General features: G+C 36.7%; 1 protein-coding gene across 8 annotated transcripts in view; it reads left to right on the forward strand.

The window, feature by feature from the left end:
• KCNT2 (potassium sodium-activated channel subfamily T member 2) overlaps positions 1–19,723 on the forward strand; it is a 376,144-nt gene that overhangs the window by 308,614 nt on the left and 47,807 nt on the right. For all 8 annotated transcript variants that reach the window (XM_082394255.1, XM_082394261.1, XM_082394256.1 and 5 more), the window contains 3 exons: positions 11,187–11,288; positions 15,173–15,256; positions 16,159–16,287. In XM_082394255.1, coding sequence (XP_082250381.1) covers positions 11,187–11,288; positions 15,173–15,256; positions 16,159–16,287 — 315 coding nt within the window. The remainder of the gene's footprint in view (positions 1–11,186; positions 11,289–15,172; positions 15,257–16,158; positions 16,288–19,723) is intronic.

Raw genomic sequence — 19,723 nt, forward strand, 5'->3', positions numbered from 1 at the left:
CAAAGATCACACCACACAATCTAGTCACAATATTTAGCCCAGTTTTGGCATATAATCAGTACTCAAATAAGTAGCTCTAAAATCATAATTATAAATTACTGTTGTCGACATCATCACTAATAAATATTCTATTGTGTGTATTCAGTTTTATTCCAGGTCAGTTGATGTAGTAAGGTCATAACTGTGGAAGATATTTTCATATTGGTAAATGTGTGTGTCTATATTATTGTGTGTCTACTGCATGAGGGAAAAAGAAGAACAAAATGAGATTTTGATCTCTTTGGGGGAATTAATTAAAAATAAAATCTTCATCCAACCTAGAAGTCCTCTTCAGAAATGTAGAAAAGTTTTGTTTGAATAAGCATTAAACCAGACTGTGATATGCATCTCAGCAATCCACTAAAGACATTGCAAAGACAGAAAGACATCTTATCCTTTTATATAGCCAGGCAGATACAGTCATTTACATAGATGTTAACTGTCTTGATCCAAAGGAAAAATAAAATGTCTTCTAACTTTGCAGCAAGCAAAAAGTTACAACTTGGAGACAGGCACCTAGGCTAAGATCCCAAAGAGAGAGACAGGATACATTACGTTCACATTTCAAAAAGATAGTTCCAAGGCCCCCCGCAAGAAAGGCATTCCCGGGATACAAAGCTAGCTAGAGGTTATTCAGGCTTTGTATCCATCTCAAAGAGACATGGAAAGGATTTACAATTCCAAGTTTTTTTTAAGGAAACTTTCTAGGAAAAAGAAGTGGGAGAGGGGAGTTTTCTTTCTTTTTTGGCATCAGGGAAATTCATTTTTTTAAGATTTATATTTACCCTTGCATCTTCTAGATATTTCCCAAGAAGAATACAAAAAATCAATACATTACCTAATTATTAGGAACAGAGGAGTTAGGGGAAGTGGAATTGAAACCAATGGTTTGAATGCTATAAAACCATGGAAAATCCTTTTTTAATTCACTTATTATCATTTTTATCCATTGAAATAAGATCGTCACATAGAAACATTTTAGACTGTTGTGCTATTATGGGTTGAATTATGTCCCTCCCCCCACCAAAAAACATGTTTTGGGGTCCTAACCTCCACTACCTCAATAGGTGACATTATTTGAAGATAGGGTTTTTACAGAGATAAGCAAGTTAAAGAAAGCCATTGTGGTGGACCCTAATCCAAAATGACTGGCATCCTTATAAAAAGGGTAAAGTTGGACACAGAGACAGACACATTTAAAGGGAAGACAGCCATCCACAAGCCAAGGAGAGAGGCCTGGAAGAGACCCTTCACTTACAGTCCTCAGAAGGAACCAAACCTGCCAACACCTTGATTTCAGACTTTGAGCATCCAGAACTGAGAGGCAATAAATTTCTGTTGTTTAAGCCACTCAGTTTGTGATACTTCCTTATGGCAGCCCTGGCAATCTCACACACGTGCCATCAGTGATAATGGTAACTGTTCATTTCTAACCAGTACTTCTTATCACTTATACGTATACAGCTAGCTTACTGTTTAAAGTAATTATCTTCCTATATTTGTATTCTAAGCACAGGGAGGTATTTATAGTATTAGGAAACTGATCTTTGTTTCCAATATTCAAATACATTCCCAATAATATTTTCTAGAGTTACTATTGGCAGAGGAAGAGGTGGATTTTTATTCTTGTGAACGTCATTATGAATATCATTTTATTCTACCTATAATTAGATGCACCTGCACCTTCACGGATGGGGCCTTCACCTTTAGAAACACAATCAAGGTTTTGAATTTGAAACAGACACCAGCTTGGCTGCTTAAGACACTTTTTTTTGTCATGAAGTGGTTGTCATTCAAATTTAAGAAGTGATAGGATTTGCAAGAATGAGTATGGAAGGCTAGCCTTCATTGAGCCTGGTTGCTGATGTTTTCCTGGTAGACCTTGCATTCTAGTAGATATGTCGTTGCCATTGGTAATAGAAGGAATACTCTTCAGGGTTTCTCTGGAAGCGACAACTCACTGAAGAATATCCACAATAATAACTTCCTAATGGACCAGACCATCATGCTTTAGTTTGTATTTTTTTCATCTGATCATTCTTTCATTGTTGCTGAGTTGTTTTATTTTCTATTACATTATCTTTCTTGTCCTGGATATTGACATTACCTTACTACTACTGTTTACTCAAAAATAGAGTCGTCCCTTGGTATCCATGGGGGATTGGTTTCAGGACCCCTCCCTTCTAACCCCCCCCCCCAGCAGGGACCAAAATCTGAGGATGCTCAAGTCCCTTATATAAAAAGGTGTAGTATCTGCGTATCACTTACGCACATCCTGCTGTGTACTTTCAATCATCTCTAGATTACTTATAATACCTAATACAATGTAAGTTCTATGTAAATAGTTGCCAGTAGGTGGCAAATTCAAGTTTTGCTTTTGGGAACTTTCTGGAATTTTTTTTTCCCCAGTATTTTCAGTCTGTGGTTGGTGGAATTGGCAGGTGTGGAACCTGCAGATACAGAGGACCAACTGTACTTCCCATGTTCAGTCATTGATCATTGGGTCATTGACACTCCTCCTAAAAATCTGATGTAGTGGGCATCAGAAACACAGTATGAGAGATAAGCAGAGATGGGAAATGTGATGGGTAACAAGGAACCCGAAGAGAGGAAAACAACAATAGAAAAAAAAGAGAAATTTTTTGTCTCATCTCCCTCTAAAGACTTATTTCATTTCTCTTATTTTGATGCATTTCATGAAAATGCATTTTATTCATGCTTATGGTGCAATTTGCTTCAAGACTGCTTTTTCAAAATTGCTTTTGAACCTTCTCCTGTGATGATCATAATTACACTTTAGCAATCATATGGTAATTACACAATGATGTAAGAAGCAAGGTAATGAAAAAGTGAGATGAATAATATGGTATAATAAAAAAATAATAATATTTGGTCTCTGTCCGTAGTTCCTGACACAGAGCCTCAAAAACTCTTGGAATTTCCTAAGTGATAGGAGTGTCTTCTGTTATTCATACCTTTCAACCATGCCTGATTTTATGTTAACAAGGCAACTCATGGAGGGGCCCCTAGACAGCTTCAGGATGAAGGCTAGTTTCCAGAAAAGCAATGACATGATTAGAAGATTGAAACTTTCAGTACCTCCTCACCTCCCTGCTTCCAGGGAGGGGAAAGGGACTGGAGATTGGGTTTAATCATGTGGCTAATGAGTTAATTCATCATGCCTACATCATGAAACTTTGATAAAACTCTGAAGAATGAGGCTTGAGAGCTTCCTGATTGGTGAACATACTGATGTACCAGGAGGGTGGTGCCCTCAGACTCCATGGAGACAGAAGCTCCTGTGCTCAGGACCCTCCCAGACTTGCCCTGTGTGCCTTTTCATCTGTTGTTCATTTGCATTCTTTATATTAAGATGATAATCATTAAGTATAGCACTTTCACACGTTCTGTGAGCATTCTGGAGAATTATTGAAACTGAGGTTGTTACGGGGAGCCCCAGATTTGTAGCTGGATGGAGAAGAAGTGCTGTTGGTTTGGAGACACCAAGGACTTGGAGATGGTGGCTGAAATGAGAGCAGTCTTGCGGGACTGAGCCCCATAACCTGTGGGGTCTGAGCCAACTCTGAGTAGCGAGCGTCAGAATTGAATTGTAGGACACCCTGTTGGCGTTAGAGAATGAGTGTCAGAATATAAACAGTCATGTCTATAAATCATATATTGCTAGGTAGTCAATGGTAGAGCAAAATAATACACATTGGAGATATATTCTGGGAGAAATAGGCAAGAATATCATTTACTTTTTAACATATTCACGGTCTTGAAGCCAGAAGGCAAAATTTTACATATTCTCAATTTAAATTCAAGCCACTAAATATTCTCTGAGCACCTACTATGAGCCTTATGCCTTCCTCAATGCTAGAAGTTATGAATTTGAATAAAACCATAGAATTTGTAATTTGATGGGAGACAGATATATCGGAACAAACAAAAACACATTGCCGTATTCTTTTTTTTCTGTCCAAACAAGTTGGACTACATTTTATTCATAATCTAAGTGCTATAATGGCTGAAGGAGAGTTTGGTGCTATCTTCCGGATTCATTAGGAAAATTTCTTATCCAATTTTTAAGAAAATATTTACCTTCCCCCATATTGGTCCAGGAAGAATTTGAGAACGCTAATTGGTTTCTATTGCTTTTAAATGTAGTAAAGCACTGCCTGATCTACTCTAGAGGAGTGATGATATGTAATTTATATGGATAACTATTTTAATGTACAAATGTATCTATTAAGAATGTGCATAGCGAAGTCCAGTGGTTAGGACTCTGCGCTTTCACTGCTGGGGCCTGGGTTCGATACCTGGTCCAGGAAGTAAGATCCTGCAAGCTGCGCAGCGCAGCCAAAAAAAAAGAGAAAAAAAAGAGTGTGCATAGTATTATGATTTCACACAATAGGTTCAAAGTTGTCACAGGCTGAATGTTTATGCCCCCCACCAAAATTCACATGTTTAATCCTTCAACATCCTTTCTTTCTTTATTTCTGAACCCACTTGTCTTTCAGAAGCTTCCACTTTTCCAAATTTCTCAATTCTCAAGAGCATCAGGGCCTTCACGGGAGAACAGGGTGCAGGAAGCCATTTGTGTGTATTGTTTGTAAAGCACATATTTCTAACTTATAAGTGGCATGGTTGAAGTCCAGTTTTGCCCATCACTCCTAGTGTATGGCTATTGTCTCAGTATAATTACTAGGAGCTCCTGTCAAGATGTCCTGATTTGGATGATTAACTACATAATCACCCTATTTACAAGGCAAGGAGCACTTGTATTTTAGTGTAGGAGGATAATAACATTGCTTAGAAGACCCTGCATTCCTCTCTAAGATAAGGAAGAGGGTCCCCCACACCCCAAACTCCTTCAGCATGAACTTGCCTTGGGTTGACTCAAGGGTTTTATGGGACGTGGGTCTGAGTTAGCCTTGAGTCCTCATAAACAAGGTGGACTCCTTGAGTGTCTATCAAATGCACCCCCTCTAAGCTGCCACTTAGAATGGAACAGTTGTGTGTGTGTGTGCGTGTGTGTGTGTGTTTGTGTACGTGCGTGTGTGCATGGGTGTAGTGGGAACCTACTCTTTCCAGTAAGAAGAAAAGTGACCATGCAGAGAGAAATGCTCTTTATTTCTTGACTCGCCTCCTCTTTCTGTTTGCTATATAAAGAGAGGAGAAATGAAAGAAAGAGAGAGAGAGTAATTGATTTAAAGCCACCGATGGATGACCCAGGGTCCTCTCTCTCCCCAGTTCCCAAGCACACACTTCAGTGAGAGGCTCTGATAGGAAACCTGTTCTGGAAGAGCCAGCGCATCTCAGAGCTGCTGTGCAGAACCCCTGTGATGGGGTACCTTCTGTAGAGACAAGTCTCTTTCCGAGGAAAGAGGAATCTGTATATTCAGAGGAAGGCTCTGTAAACAGGATACATAAAACCCTAGCAACTCATTGAAGGCTTTGGTATTTTAATATAAGGATTTTCTGTATTTGCATTCAAGAGGCCACTCCCTGGGCAAGCAGTTTTGTGAGAGGAAAGGCAGAGTTAGTTTGCCCAGGACCTGAGAATTTGGAAATAGGATTTGAGGGTTGTTGGTGAACTAGCGTAGGGTCAGGGAGAAAGAAGGAGGAAAAGAGGGAAAAAAAAGAAGATGTTATGTCAAACAGTGTAAAGAAGGTCAAGTAGGATGAATGGTGAGAAAAGCCAATCGTTGAGAAAATACGGATAGAAACCATTAATTTATGCCAATAAAATTCTTGAATTTTTTTTCACCTCCCACACCGTTCTGCTAAGTCCAACAATTTTATCATCTATTCCATATGGTACTGGATGGACACAGTTTAAAGAAAACACAATTTCTGCCAGAAACAAATTCCTTCTTCCAACAAAAGCATATGTTCATGATAACAAACCAAATGAAAGAAATAGGTAAGACCAAGGGTATTAAAGTGTCTGGGATCTTTTAATACTGATTTGGATTTCTCAGATTTCTTTTAGGTAATTTTAGATAAGTGGTTGTTAGGAAAACACAAAATCATCATTGAAACTTCAATTGAATCTAGAATTCTACTAAGGAAGCAAATATGATATGTCTGAAAAAAGGGTATTATATATTTATACTAGAAGCAATCATAGAAATATTTACTATTGTATTTTATAAAACACAATAGTCAAAAGAAATACTAAAGTCAGAGAACTTTATATAACACAAACACTGCAGTTTTTCCATCTTCAAACCTAAAGAACCAAAGTGAGAAGAAGGGGTATTGAGTAAACCTCAAAGTGTTTCCTTCCTCCCTCTTAATATAAATGTTATAAACTTTATGCAACAAATGTTCACTAGATGTAGGCAACTACTATAAGTGGAAAGTATTTGTTCAATAAAATTTCATTGACTGTGTGCCAGGCATGGTGTTAGGCATTGTCCTGGGACTCACTGAGCTACCTCAGACCAACAGTTAACTAATAAAAAAAATAAACAAGGAATTATAGATTTCAGAAGAGCTCTGAAAGTCATAACAGGGTTATATTCAGAAGTAACCGGGGAACGCCTACTTTAAATAAGGTGATAAAGTAAAGTCTCTTTGGGGAGGTGATATTTGAGCTATAATGATAACACCAGACCAGCCCAGTCAAAACTTGGAAGTATCAGTACAGGAAGAAAGCAAGCAATATCAAGTCCACAAGGTGATGCATCATTTGATGTGTTTGAAGAATTACTAGTAATAGAAGACAGTAAGTGCTTACTATACGTAATACTTTTAGATGTTTTATCTTGTTTATTTATTATAATGACAATGCAATGTCATCACCAATATGAACCCCATTTCACAGGTGATGAAACAGAGGAACAAGGAGCTTAAGTAACTTGTACAAGATCGTCCAACCAGAAGTGGCAATACTTGACTGGTCACCTTGTGTGTCTGTAGAATCCAAGCTCCAAACCACTGTGTGTTATACTGTCTGTTGGATCCATATTTTTAGCAATTGGACTTTTCTACTAACCTTGAAACTCAAGTCCAAATTAACTTATAGTCTTCTCTTCTTCCACAGTTCCTTTTTTTACAGAAGAGCACCCTTATCCACCCAGTTATCCAGAAATTCGGGTATCATCCTCATCTTCTCTCTACTACCCAATTCAGTCAAAACTCCCCTCAAATTTAATGTCTGATGTATAAATATATTTGAAAAAGATGTTTCTGTAAACCTTCATTTCTCACTAGAATTGCTGCCTTAACACCCTCGTTTTGCTTGGTCTCCCCATGCCACCTCCCCATTTCCAGTCCATTTTCCATATTGTCATCAGAATGACCATTCTAGAAATGTGGTCATATCACTCCTCCTCTTAAAAAATATGTATGTTTTTTCTCATTACACTTAAGATACAATTCAAAATTGTTAACATGATCTCAAAATGGGTTCATTTTATGTCCTGTTTTTCCTGGGACTGTCCCAATTTACACCCTTGTTTTTCAGTGTAATTCTTGATAACATCCTTTTTCCTCTCAAGTGTCCTGGAACTTTAACATCTAATTCCTGGCTCCTATTCCAGTCTCACTTCTGACCTCTTCATCCAGCCCGTACACTCACACTCAGTGCTGTATTCAAACAGAATTGCTTATAGTTCCTCAAGTCTTTTACGCTTTATTCCTTTCCAGCTTCTAGCATATGCTGAACCTTTTGCTTCTAACTTTCTGCTTAACACCTGCCCTTCCCAAATTTACTGGCTAATTTCTACTCATATTTGAGTCTCCACTTAGACATCACTTCTAATTCCGTCTCTCGACTTTTCCACCAGAAGACTAAGGTAGACGCCCTTCCTACGTGCTACCCAAGCATCTGCCCCTGCTTTGTTGCATATTCTCACCCCGGTTTTCTGGGGTTTCCCTATTTGTTATTGGTATCACTCACAGTTTGTGAGTTCTTGTAGGCAAGGAAAGTATCCATATTTGTTTACTAGTGCCTGGTCCATATTCAATGCATAATAATTCTATATTAACAGAATTTATGAGTTCTATACAGGAATTCTGTATGCCTAGCACTAAGGATAATGCCCTATGTAGAGTAGACTTGTCAACACGTATTTGTTTTTTGTTAACTGACTAATTTAGTAAATAAATGAATGAGTTAGTGTTTGATTGGAACCTTTAATAATGAATGATTTATAAAATGATACTTATCAATAGGATTCAGATGTGTGGAAAAAGGAAGAGAGTACCTTTCCTTCAGTGTAAGCCCTGAAGGTAAAAGAATATTTCTGTATTTGGAAAATAGTGTATGAACTGGAAAATGTAACTGAACCAAAAATTTTTTTAATTAAATGTGCTGCGTAATGTAATTTAACTGAAGCATCTATGTGAATGTAGGTATATAATAAAAGAGAACATTTGAAATATTGGTTAAACCTTTATTAAAATTAGAGAACAACCCACTGGATTTAGGAAATGTATCTTCTCTGTCAGTAAATCATTGAGCAGGGATAATGTGAGTGAAAGAAACCGCTATATGCCAAAGACCACCCTGCCTGTGATCCACTGAGCTTACCATAGACTCAAGTTTTTGTCAGGAAATTCTTAGGACAAACTCTTTTCATGAAGATATGTTGCTTTTTCACAGAAATCTTGCCTTTGAGTTCCCCAGGCATGTATTCCGCAAGAAAGTCTGAATCTTAGAGTAAACTGATTTTAGATTTATGAACAAAAATTTACATTATTGCAGTTGTTTGTATATGAATTGGCAGCACCGTGTTGGATGACTGGGAGTTACAAAAGACTAGAGGCTGGCAAATTGATAGTCGGTTTAAGCCCCAGCAAGTACTACTGTAGCAGTAGGATGCAAAGAGGGAATAATTCTAAGATAATTCTAAGGATAAATGCTGGAGTTTGGAAATCTAATGGATGGACTGGGGAGAAGGATGCGGAGATGGTGGTCAGAGATTCTCTGATTGACTAGTCAGTACCTTTGATTAATTAGTTAGGCGATTATTCAGCATGATGAGAAATTCATTTTAGTAAAGCATGAGATTAAGTTTACAGAAAGATATTCAGGCTGATAGTTGTAACTGAACTTTGGGAACGATGTGAACGCTAATGTATGGGTTTAGAAAGCCTAAGATGAGATATTTAAAGCCAAAGACTAGACGGTTACACACTGAGAGAGCAGAGGAGAGGCCAGAGTTGGAATCATGTTCTAATCACTAAATTATGGTTTTTCTCAGTCTTCCTCCGATTTGAGTTTTGAACGGTATTTGAGACCACATCTTCCTCTACAGCTGGAATGTGCTCAGTGTGTCCGGCTCCTCGGATCTCCGTCTCTGCAACCACTGCACGCTCCCTGCCTTCCACCCACCCCAGCCCCACGTATGATCACCTTGGGAACACTCTCCTGTGCCTCTCCATCACCACCACCCAACCACCACGACTCTCTGAGTCTAACCATGAACAAGTTAATTCCCTACCTAGTTCTACTGCAGCTAAGTGTGCATCAAAGAAAAAAAAAAAGAACAAAACTTGATTTAAAAATTTTAAGGGATGAGAAAACATGCAAAAGCATAAAATCGTGCTTTGCCATGTGTCCCATGCCCCTTGTTAGCTAGAGGAGTGAACAATGAACAGAGATGATGGTCCTTGGCTTAGAAGATCCCAGTCAGATAACAGAGATCGGTCGCCAAGTTCTGGGAGAGAAGACCCTGAATGAGCCGTGTGCAGAGCCCGGCAGACTTGCTGTTTCCCACCTGACCTCGTGACAGATGCTGGACTTCCGATTCTCAGGGTCTCGGCACTTTATTCTGGCTACTTGCTTTAACTTGGGCTGAAGATCTATGGCTTTGGCAGTACACCTTAAGAACCAGATGTGCCCCCCAACTCACAGGAAAGCCTGCCTATCCCTGCAAGAAGACAGCTCATTCCAGCCATCTCCTAACCACCGAGGCGGTTCAAATGAAGCCTTTTTGACACCAAGGCTAATAAATCAGAGACTGCATTGTGATGTAATGGACGCGGACACCAAAGGGGCACCGCTTGCGTATCCCTCCTTCTCTCTACATCTCAAGTGAGGATGTCCTTATAGTCTGGATGGGACTAGATGTGGTGGAATAACTCCTCTCGCTCCCTGAAAGGGTCGATGCTGAGCGCCAGCCTCATCTGTCTGTCCAGGGGGAGCCCAGGGGTCAAGTCTCTCTAGTACCATCACGACAGCAAGCAGCAGCAGTGGCCCCCGTCCTCTCCAAGACCCCTTCCTTCAGCAATACTCCCTCCCCTCCATTCTTAAAAAGGGGGACCCAGAGACGTCCCCTCCCTTGAGATCGCCCAAATTTGCTACATTAGAAACAGGGGCTTTCTCCCATTGCCTCTGAGAGCGAGGGGTGATTTTTTTATTTGCTCAGCTGTGTCTTGTATTTCTTGTTAAATGGAAGTTGGCAGCAAAAGAAACGAGTGTTTTTGAGGTTACCACTTAAGGACAAGGTTAAGTTTCATTCTTAAGAAATTCCTTCCAATCTTACACAAACATCTGGTCTTAGGCCTTCATTTATTAACGGGCACTAATAGCAACAGAATTTTTCAAAAGAAACCCTCATACACCATAATACACATGCAAACACACACACTTTTTTTGTCACTTACAGAAGCTTAGCTGCAGATTGGTATGGCTGGCACAACTTTAAAGGCAGATGGGTAAATTAAAACTCGAATGACAGAAAGCTAGAAACCACTGGTTGTGATTGCTCCTACTTGCCTATGTTTTTTTGTCCTTACATATGAGAATATTCAAAAGCAGATATTCTAGATGTTAGGGTACAGTATGTGGCTTTAGGTGTTTTTATATTTGATGTAATAATGTTATTATGTTTGTTCCTTTTATTACTGTCACTTCAAATCCTGTTCAGAAGTAGGTACTAAGAGTAAATAAATGTTTAATGTATGAAAGGATTAAGCTTTCTTTACTATTGGGTATTTTAACCAGGAAAACTTGGTTATGAAAAGTAAAGGGACATTAAAAATACAATTAAAAGTGAAGTCATGACACATTCATAGCTAAGAACTACGTGATAAAAATGGCTTTCTTCACATGCGTTAGGAAAATTTAAGTAAGTAGAAAAGCATAAAATAGAGAATGCTCACAAATTTTTCTTTTTCAAATTTCTGAACAGAAAGAAAGAGAGCGAGGTTCTAATTTGGCCTTTATGTTCCGACTGCCTTTTGCTGCTGGGAGGGTGTTCAGTATCAGCATGTTGGACACGCTTCTGTACCAGGTATGCGGTGTTTCTTGTTTCTCTCTAAAATGTTTGCTTTCTGTTTTCTTTAGATTCTATCAAACGCATAATACAACTAGTGTTTCTCATGGAGCTGTTAACTTAAAATTGGCTCTGGAAGTAATCCAATATTTTACTTCATGTATTTAATGACATAAATGTGCCTATGAAACACACTGTAAGAAAAAATTATTTTTCAGAATAATCTATGAAATGATATTAGGCATTCTATGACACCAGTGTCCTACAATGTTTCATGTGTCATTTTAATACATTTTGCATATTCCTCTAAGCACATTACTAGACAATAAATAAAAGCTAAGAAGGAATTACTAGGTTAAAAAAAAGACAGCTTTCTTTCTAATACATATGTTTTTAGTAAGATACCAAATGATGTCAATAAACTGATAAATCAAGGACATTTTAAACGTCTGCTAATTATTGCCTACTTCAGAAAAATGTAAGGAAGATTTTACAACCACTAAGAACCATTCGATTTGTTCCTGAATGCCAGAGTTTTACATTGTCATTTTATCATTCTTAACTTTAGCTAAGAAGTTCATAGAGATTTTATTTTACACAAATATATTTTAATCTTTTTTTAACTCTGTCAGAAACTGAACAAAAACAATATTTCATATTCTCTGATTCAAGTAATCAGATAATTTTAAAATATATCCATTAAGAGAAAAAAGATATTCATAGGGCTTTAAGTTATTTGATAACTTTAATCTCAAATTAAGCATTCAAGCATTGTGTTGTCTTCTTTGATCATGTATTTTATGTACCCTCTTCCTCCATGCCTGACTGAATAAACTAATCCAAAGAGAGTTAAAGCTTTTCTACTGGCCTCTGGGCTAATTATGCCTATGACTGTCTCTGGCCGTGTTTCAAACCATCTGCTTATGCCAGATGAGTGCGGGAACAACACAGTAAAGAACCATAAACACTCCTGTTCTCCCGAAAGTTTCCAGACACATTATCTGGGTACTCCGGAAGCCAGGCTTCCACCCCAGACCCCACTGCCAGGCACACGTAATTCTGATCTCTCAAAGAGGGGGTTCAAGGGAGGGATTGTTTGAAGAGCAGTGTTGCATCTGAGGGGATTTATATCAATAGCAGTCAAATGCTTGCTGTCATTATGCACCAGTGGTTTTCAGATATTTTAGGACAGTACCTTATGTTTAAACGAAATCTCATGAGAAAGTCTTTGATATATAAGCTAAGTAGAAGGAAAACCATTCTGTAGAATTGGAGAGCAGTAGTTATTACTTTCCTTTCATTTTTGTTTCACTTTTTTTGTTACACATAGAAATACAGGAAATTGTGTTTTTTCCAAAGCTAGCAGCTGCAGAAACAATGAACTAGAACAATAATTTTCAAAGTAGTAATTGCCCATTTACCTTCTGATGTCAAATGAGATATTTTAATGGTACGTTTTTCAGATAGGTAAAGAGTATTTATTTACAGGTTAAAAAAAGATTAGAAATTTAAGACATTTTATTCTCTAAAATTATATAATATGCATTCTTGTATTCTTAAAATATACAATCTAATTGTTTTGGTTAATGATTTAAACCCATCTTCTTAAAGATAAATGCTTATATATTCAAGAACTATTATTGATGACTACAATTGTATAGTGATTTACTATTAATATAATTCTATTCTAGACCTCATTTTATTTGCTTCCCCAAGGAAAACTGTAATATAGGCAGTATTATCAATCATAATATATGGATGAGACAAGGGCTCAGGAAGGTCAACTATCCAGTGTTCAGTGGGAATACTCATCTTCAAGCCATGCATACCTCATTAGATTAATCCCGACCCTTTTCCTGTGGTAAATGACTCTGCATTTGTATAATGCTTGAGTTTGTTTGCTTGTTTGGTTGGTTTTTATTATATCCCACTTGAAACACAGATCGCTTTCATATTTTTAATCATTTTTATTAATTCTCATCTGTGTAGATCAGGAAAGACAATTATTAAAAAAGTTATTACCTAAAATAAAATTAAATAGATATTTAAAAAATCTTCTATGAAAAATCTTCTATGATGGCATCACATAAGACTGAATGCATGGATTTTGTGATATTAAATGGGGCTATCCACATTTTTGGCTCACACCTAACTCTAGTCTATGCCCTGATGAAGTTACAGGACGGATGACCTCCGGACAAAGAATGTGTTGATGAAGAATACAGTATACATTAGCTATGTTACCACATCTGGCTCTAAAATAATTTAAAATAGTCATTTGCCAAATCTTCAGTTTAATTTCTCTTCCATGAGTGCTTTCTGTTTTTCATTTTGGAAAACAATAGTTTTAAGTGCCCAAGAATTGGTTTAAAATTTTTCTTTAGCACACACTGAGTTACAAATGAAATTGAATGATGCTAACAGGGGTGAGTGGCACAGCTCCTCTTGGTGGCCCCAATATGTTCATGTCCTAATTACTAGGAGATTAATATACCTTGAAAACCAAAGGGCCATTTAAATAAATGGCCGGGAAAAACTGGAATGGATGTGTTTCCTTATGTTCTTTTTTCGATGGGTTTAGTTTTTTGAAACTAGCTCTTGGTAAAAGAAATTAGCAATCAACAAAGTAGTCTAGATGTTACAACTTTTAAAGTCTTTGCTATACAAAATAACTAGATGATTTATTGTTATTATTGTTTTATTGAAGTATAGTTGATTTACAATGTTGGGCTAATGTCTGCTGTATAGCAAAGTGACTCAGTTATAAACATATATACATTCTTTTTTCTAATATTCTTTCCCATTATGGTTAATCCCAGGAGATTGTGTATAGTTCCCTGTGCTATACAGTAGGACCTTGTTGTTTATCCATTTTAAATGTAATAGTTTGCATCTACTAGCCCATCCCTCCCCCTTGGCAACCACAAGTCTGTTCTCTATGTCTAGGAGTCTGTTTCTGTTTTGTAGATAGGCTCATTTGTGCCATATTTTAGATTCCACATATAAGCAATGTCATATGGTATTTGTCTTTCTCTTTCTGACTTACTTCACTTAGTATGATAATCTCTATATGAATGGATAAAGAAGATGTGGTACATATATACAATGGAATACTATTCAGCCATAAAACAGACAAAATAATGCCATTTGCAGCAACAAGGATGCAAAATACCTAGATGATTATTTAAATGTTTCACTTGTTAACACCTGACGATCAAACTCAAGGCAGTAATTTCATACGATTTATGAAGTAATTGTTACATATCATGGTAAAATTTGCTTGTATGGGTTGAAAGTCTTTCTTTTCACTCAGACCAAAAAATAAACTGAAGAAACTAGAAGCATTTTTCAGTTAATATTCTAACTATTGAGTAATGTTCTAACAACATGTCAAAATATATCATATGTTAGCAAATAAAATAGTCTCATGATGGTATTTAATATAACCTATTAATTCACTAATATTTAGATTTACTTAAATATTATATAGAAATGTATTCTACTAGCATAAAGTTTAATCCTAACAAAAAACCAAATACTGGTTGAAATATTTCATTGTAAATTTTAGTCATTTTAGATTTTTTAAAACATTATTATATTTAGGCTTATAGTTTTTTGTTATTAAAAATCTAAAAATGTTTTCATCACGTCCAATAACATCCATAAAATTTAAGCATATCTGGATATTCTAGAAAATAATCATTTCCCATATTTCTTTAAGGACAGCTTAACTGTGCATGTGTATTTAGGACACTGGCAAGATAGATTTTTATTTCCTTTTTTATGGGGGCTTAATGATGTGTTACAAGAAATAACCTTTAAGATGTGATAAGATGTTCATGCTCTAAGCTATTCTATGTATTTCCTACACACAATAAATACATATTTTGTTTATATTGCAGTCATTTGTGAAGGACTACATGATTTCTATCACCAGACTTCTGTTGGGATTGGACACTACACCAGGATCGGGGTTTCTTTGCTCTGTAAGTTACTAATCTCTGGTGTAGATTATTCTGACAGGCAATTCTGAAAGCCATCTCTAATGTTCTTTGGCTAACTCTTCTATGTCATTTATTTATTTTTTTCTAATATGTGCTCAAATAATAGCATCCTAGTTTTTTTTAATTCCTTAAACAATGTTTAGGGAAAACATTATTTAAATTAATAATCCCGAAGATAGCCATTCTGTACAAAATTCAGAACAAAAATAATCCTGAAGGTAGCCGTTCTGTACAAAATTCTAGCAGGTATTTGAGACTGACAGTTTCTGACATAGGATGCTACACTGCCAAGGAAAACAGCGATCATGACATTTAACCTCTCTGTTTTATAAATAAGTGTACTATGCCTAAGTGTATTTAATGAAGTGTCTTGCTAACAAATTCAAATTCATGATTAGCAAAGAGAGACCAGCACTTATGCCTCCTGTCTGTGAGTCCTGTGCGCCATACTATTACACATCTCCCCAGTATCGGTACTAGTAGAACTTTGGATGGACAATTCGTTTTTGTGCTGGAATGTCCTTTGCACCTCAAGATTTGTAACATCAGCAGACCCCATCCACTAAGGTTATTGCAACATTCAAACAAGTCTTTACAGGTTTTCCAACAATTCCCAATCAATTACCAGTGATATTGCCCACGTACATGGGACTAATACAATGCCATGCTGCCACAAATGAAGCAGTTGGTTTCTTAAGTTTGGGTGAACCCCAGGGATAAGGCTGAGATGGAATGTAATAAAAAACTTTAATATATGTATAAGCACTTATGAAATGTCACTTTGAGATTTCAAAATATCAATAAAATCTACCTTTAAAGAGTGAAAAATTACCATTGGGTTATTTCTTAAAAATCTGATATGTAAATAATTCCTATGATTGTAGATGAAAATCACCGAGGATGACTTATGGATCAGGACTTATGCCAGACTGTATCAGAAGTTATGTTCTTCTACCGGAGATGTTCCCATTGGAATCTACAGGACTGAATCTCAAAAACTTACTACATCTGAGGTTTGGAAATATCAAAATATTCCTGTCTTAATGTTTAATCTTATTGAATACTGCCATTCCTAAGCCTAGAAACTTATTTCTGAAATATGTCATTAAATTATGTAAATTATGTCAGGAATTTCATAAAATAATGTTGGGTAAAGGACTGTTTTAGAGTTTTTGGACTTTGGGCTCTGAATGTCTTTTGTAGGTTTTCAGGAAGTAAGTTAATTCTAAGTAACTTTTGGGTACATAAGAAAAGTTCTCAGGGCAAGCAAACTAGTTTTCTAATATAATCTTCAACTCCACATATTAGCATTTGGGAAGAGGGAAAACAAAGATAAGTTAGGAAGCATGAAACTCACATTTTTCAAACTCTAGGTTGAGGACTACTTTGAAGCTGAGAAAAAACTCTAGGATCAGTGCCAGACCCTCCCAGAGGAAAGCTCAGTAATTATAAAAGCAAACTAGAGCCTATTAAAATGCAGCAGAATTTCTGATGCCTGCGTATGACCAAAAACATATTCACATTTTAATTTGGTCACACTATGTGGTTCCAACTTACGGTTTATATTCTTGAAATATTTTTTCTTCTTCAGATACCTCAAAGTTATTCAAAATTTTGGTTAACCATTTCTTTCTTTGGTCTTATGCAAAATAGAACCTCAACTATGAGGCTCAGATTAATTACATGCATTTTAATAGTCATGTAATCATTACACCAGCTTGTGATCAAAATCAGTGAATCCATGTGTGGAAAAGAAGAGCTTTATAAGAAGCATAAGGGTAATGGAGTAGATTTTTATCTTCTTGATATAATTTATAGTTTGACATTTAAGTAAGTGATATTGAGGCCAGAAGAAGATAGTTCAGTTTTTCTGAGATGCTCTTTAGTGGTTTCACTGCAGTTTCAGAGGTGCTAAAAGAAGCTTTATTGCCAACTCTGCTACTGAATCTGAGTTTGTCATTGGCTGTGGTCCCCGTGGTTCACACCACAAAGAGCAAGACAAAATCAGAGAAAATCAGGACTGATTGATGGGAGAAACATACCAGAAAGTTAAATGTGTAAGACAGCTTAGCCAGATATGCCTAAAATTTAAAGAACACTGCATCCAAAAAATTATTATTTGATGAAAAGTTATGAGAAAAAAAGTGCTTTCACACCTAAGCAATTAACCATTTCTTATTTGAACTTGATAAGAGCAAAGAAGATTTTCACACAGCAGCATACTATCCTGTTTTTATCTTATAACATGGACTTTGTGAATTTGAACATGGTAAATTCTGCCCTTGGTCAAGTTCATATCCATGTTCAGTCATTTTGTATTATTAAGGGATGTTGTTGTATGCTGTTTACAGTACAGGTAGGGAAAGAGTAATTGAGTATTTGTACTGTCATCGAGGAGTATTTAATGTTACATTTTGGTCAGTTCTTCCTATCACAACCCAGCAAAATGTTTATAAAGCCCCAACCCTTTAGCTTATATTAAAAGCACACATCCTTGGAAAAATAAAAGGATACTGGTTTAAATGAGGATAATACCTGTTGTCTTCCTATACTGAATTCAGTTCATCTTCTGGAACACATATTTTTATTTAGATTTTATATTCTGCCTATTATAGAAAAAAAAAGGCAATTTAAATAATTAAAGATAAAAATAGGACCTTCAAGCACTTTTACAGCAAAATATATTAATAGGGGCAGAGAAATTAATGCTACTTTACATCTAAAATGAAGTGACTGCTACAGTTGAAAAGGAGTTCTACATTTATTTTCCTGGCAAATAAGGCAAAAATAGAACTGTTGAGTTTTATAATAATTGTAGTTTGATACACAAAAGGATGTAAGTTCATCTAGAGAAAGATTTGTTTTTCCTGATCACTGTTAAAAGAATGAGTATATTATGTGCTTCCTTATTTAAGACATTGAATATTTAGAGATATTTAAGAGATAGATAACATGATGAACTTTATCTATCTTTAATTATAGTTTTGCAAGATGCAAAAGTACCAGTAAGGTGAATATCCCTTAAGTCAATGTTCTATTTCTTTTTTTAAAAGAGGGGAACATCAATTCAGTATTAACTCAGTAAAGACATTGGGTTTTGTACAAAGAAGAGAACATTCTCTTTTTCCTGATTATATAAAAACACAGAATAAGAGCTTAGTGGATTTAATGAAATGAAAGAGTGGCTCATATATTCCACCATCTCTCTCAAATTTCAAATGGTTCGAGAACACTCAAGTGTTAGAATTCAAATAATTTATCGTTGTCCAAAATGCCAATTTTTCTCTTACTTTAATTAAAGAAGGACACCAGGGCTTCCCTGGTGGCACAGTGGTTGAGAGTCCGCCTGCCAATGCAGGGTACACGGGTTCAAGCCCTGGTCTGGGAAGATCCCACATGCTGCGGAGCAACTAAGCCCGTGCGCCACAACCACTGAAGCCCACGCGCCTAGAGCCCGTGCTCTGCAACACGAGAAGCCACCGCGATGAGAAGCCCGCGCACTGCAGCGAAGAGTAGCCCCCGCTCGCCGCAACTAGAAAAAGCCTGCGTGCAGTGGCGAAGACCCAACGCAGCCAAAAATAAATTAAAAAAAAGAAAAAAATTAAGAAAAAAAAAAAGGACACCAGATTTCAGGAGGTAGAAACTTCATTCAATAATTAGAATTGAAACATCTGACATCTTCTCTCTTAGATGGTTCACAGGTCCTCGTTCTCCCTAACAGCTTGCAGAGCTGTGTTGCGGTCCCTCACCCCGCAGGGGCGGTTTGAAAGGTGACTCTATGAAGAGGGTACACAGATGGTCTGTGGACGGGGAGACAGGGCACGTTTGCAGGCAGTAGTACCGCAGTGAATTCACAGAGCTAAGTGCAAAGGTACAATCTGTGTCCTTTACCCTTCAACAGCAGATTGAAGAGTCTTCCCCAGGGAATCTAACCAAGCCAAGTGAACGGCCTAATGATACAGACACGGGAGAGTCTCCAGGTCAATAATCTAGTCAGGGGACCATGAAACTCACACTAAAAACACCCCACCCAGAGCTTTCAATCAATTTATTAGCCCTATACTCTTAATATAAGAAGACAACTCAAAATTCCCTATTTCAGGGAATAGAATGAAATAGAGATACCAAAGTAAACAAACAGAAAGAAAAAACTGAACTAGTAGGAAAGACAGATCACTGAGGGAAAAGAAAATATAAAACAAAATATAATAAAGACTTCTACTCCTAACTGTTTACCCAAGAGAAATGAAAATATATCCATACAAAGACTTGCACATGAATGTTCTCGGCAGTATTATTCATAATAACCAAAAATTAGAAACAACCTAAATGTCCTTCAGCTAGTGAACAGATAGTCAAAATGTGGTATAGCCATACAATGGAGTACCATTTAGCAATAAAAAGAAACACAATGCTTATATGTGCTGTGACTTGGATAAACCTCAAAAA

The sequence above is a fragment of the Balaenoptera borealis genome (assembly GCF_965194805.1).
Source record: "Balaenoptera borealis genome assembly, chromosome: 1".
Lineage (NCBI taxonomy): Eukaryota > Metazoa > Chordata > Mammalia > Artiodactyla > Balaenopteridae > Balaenoptera > Balaenoptera borealis.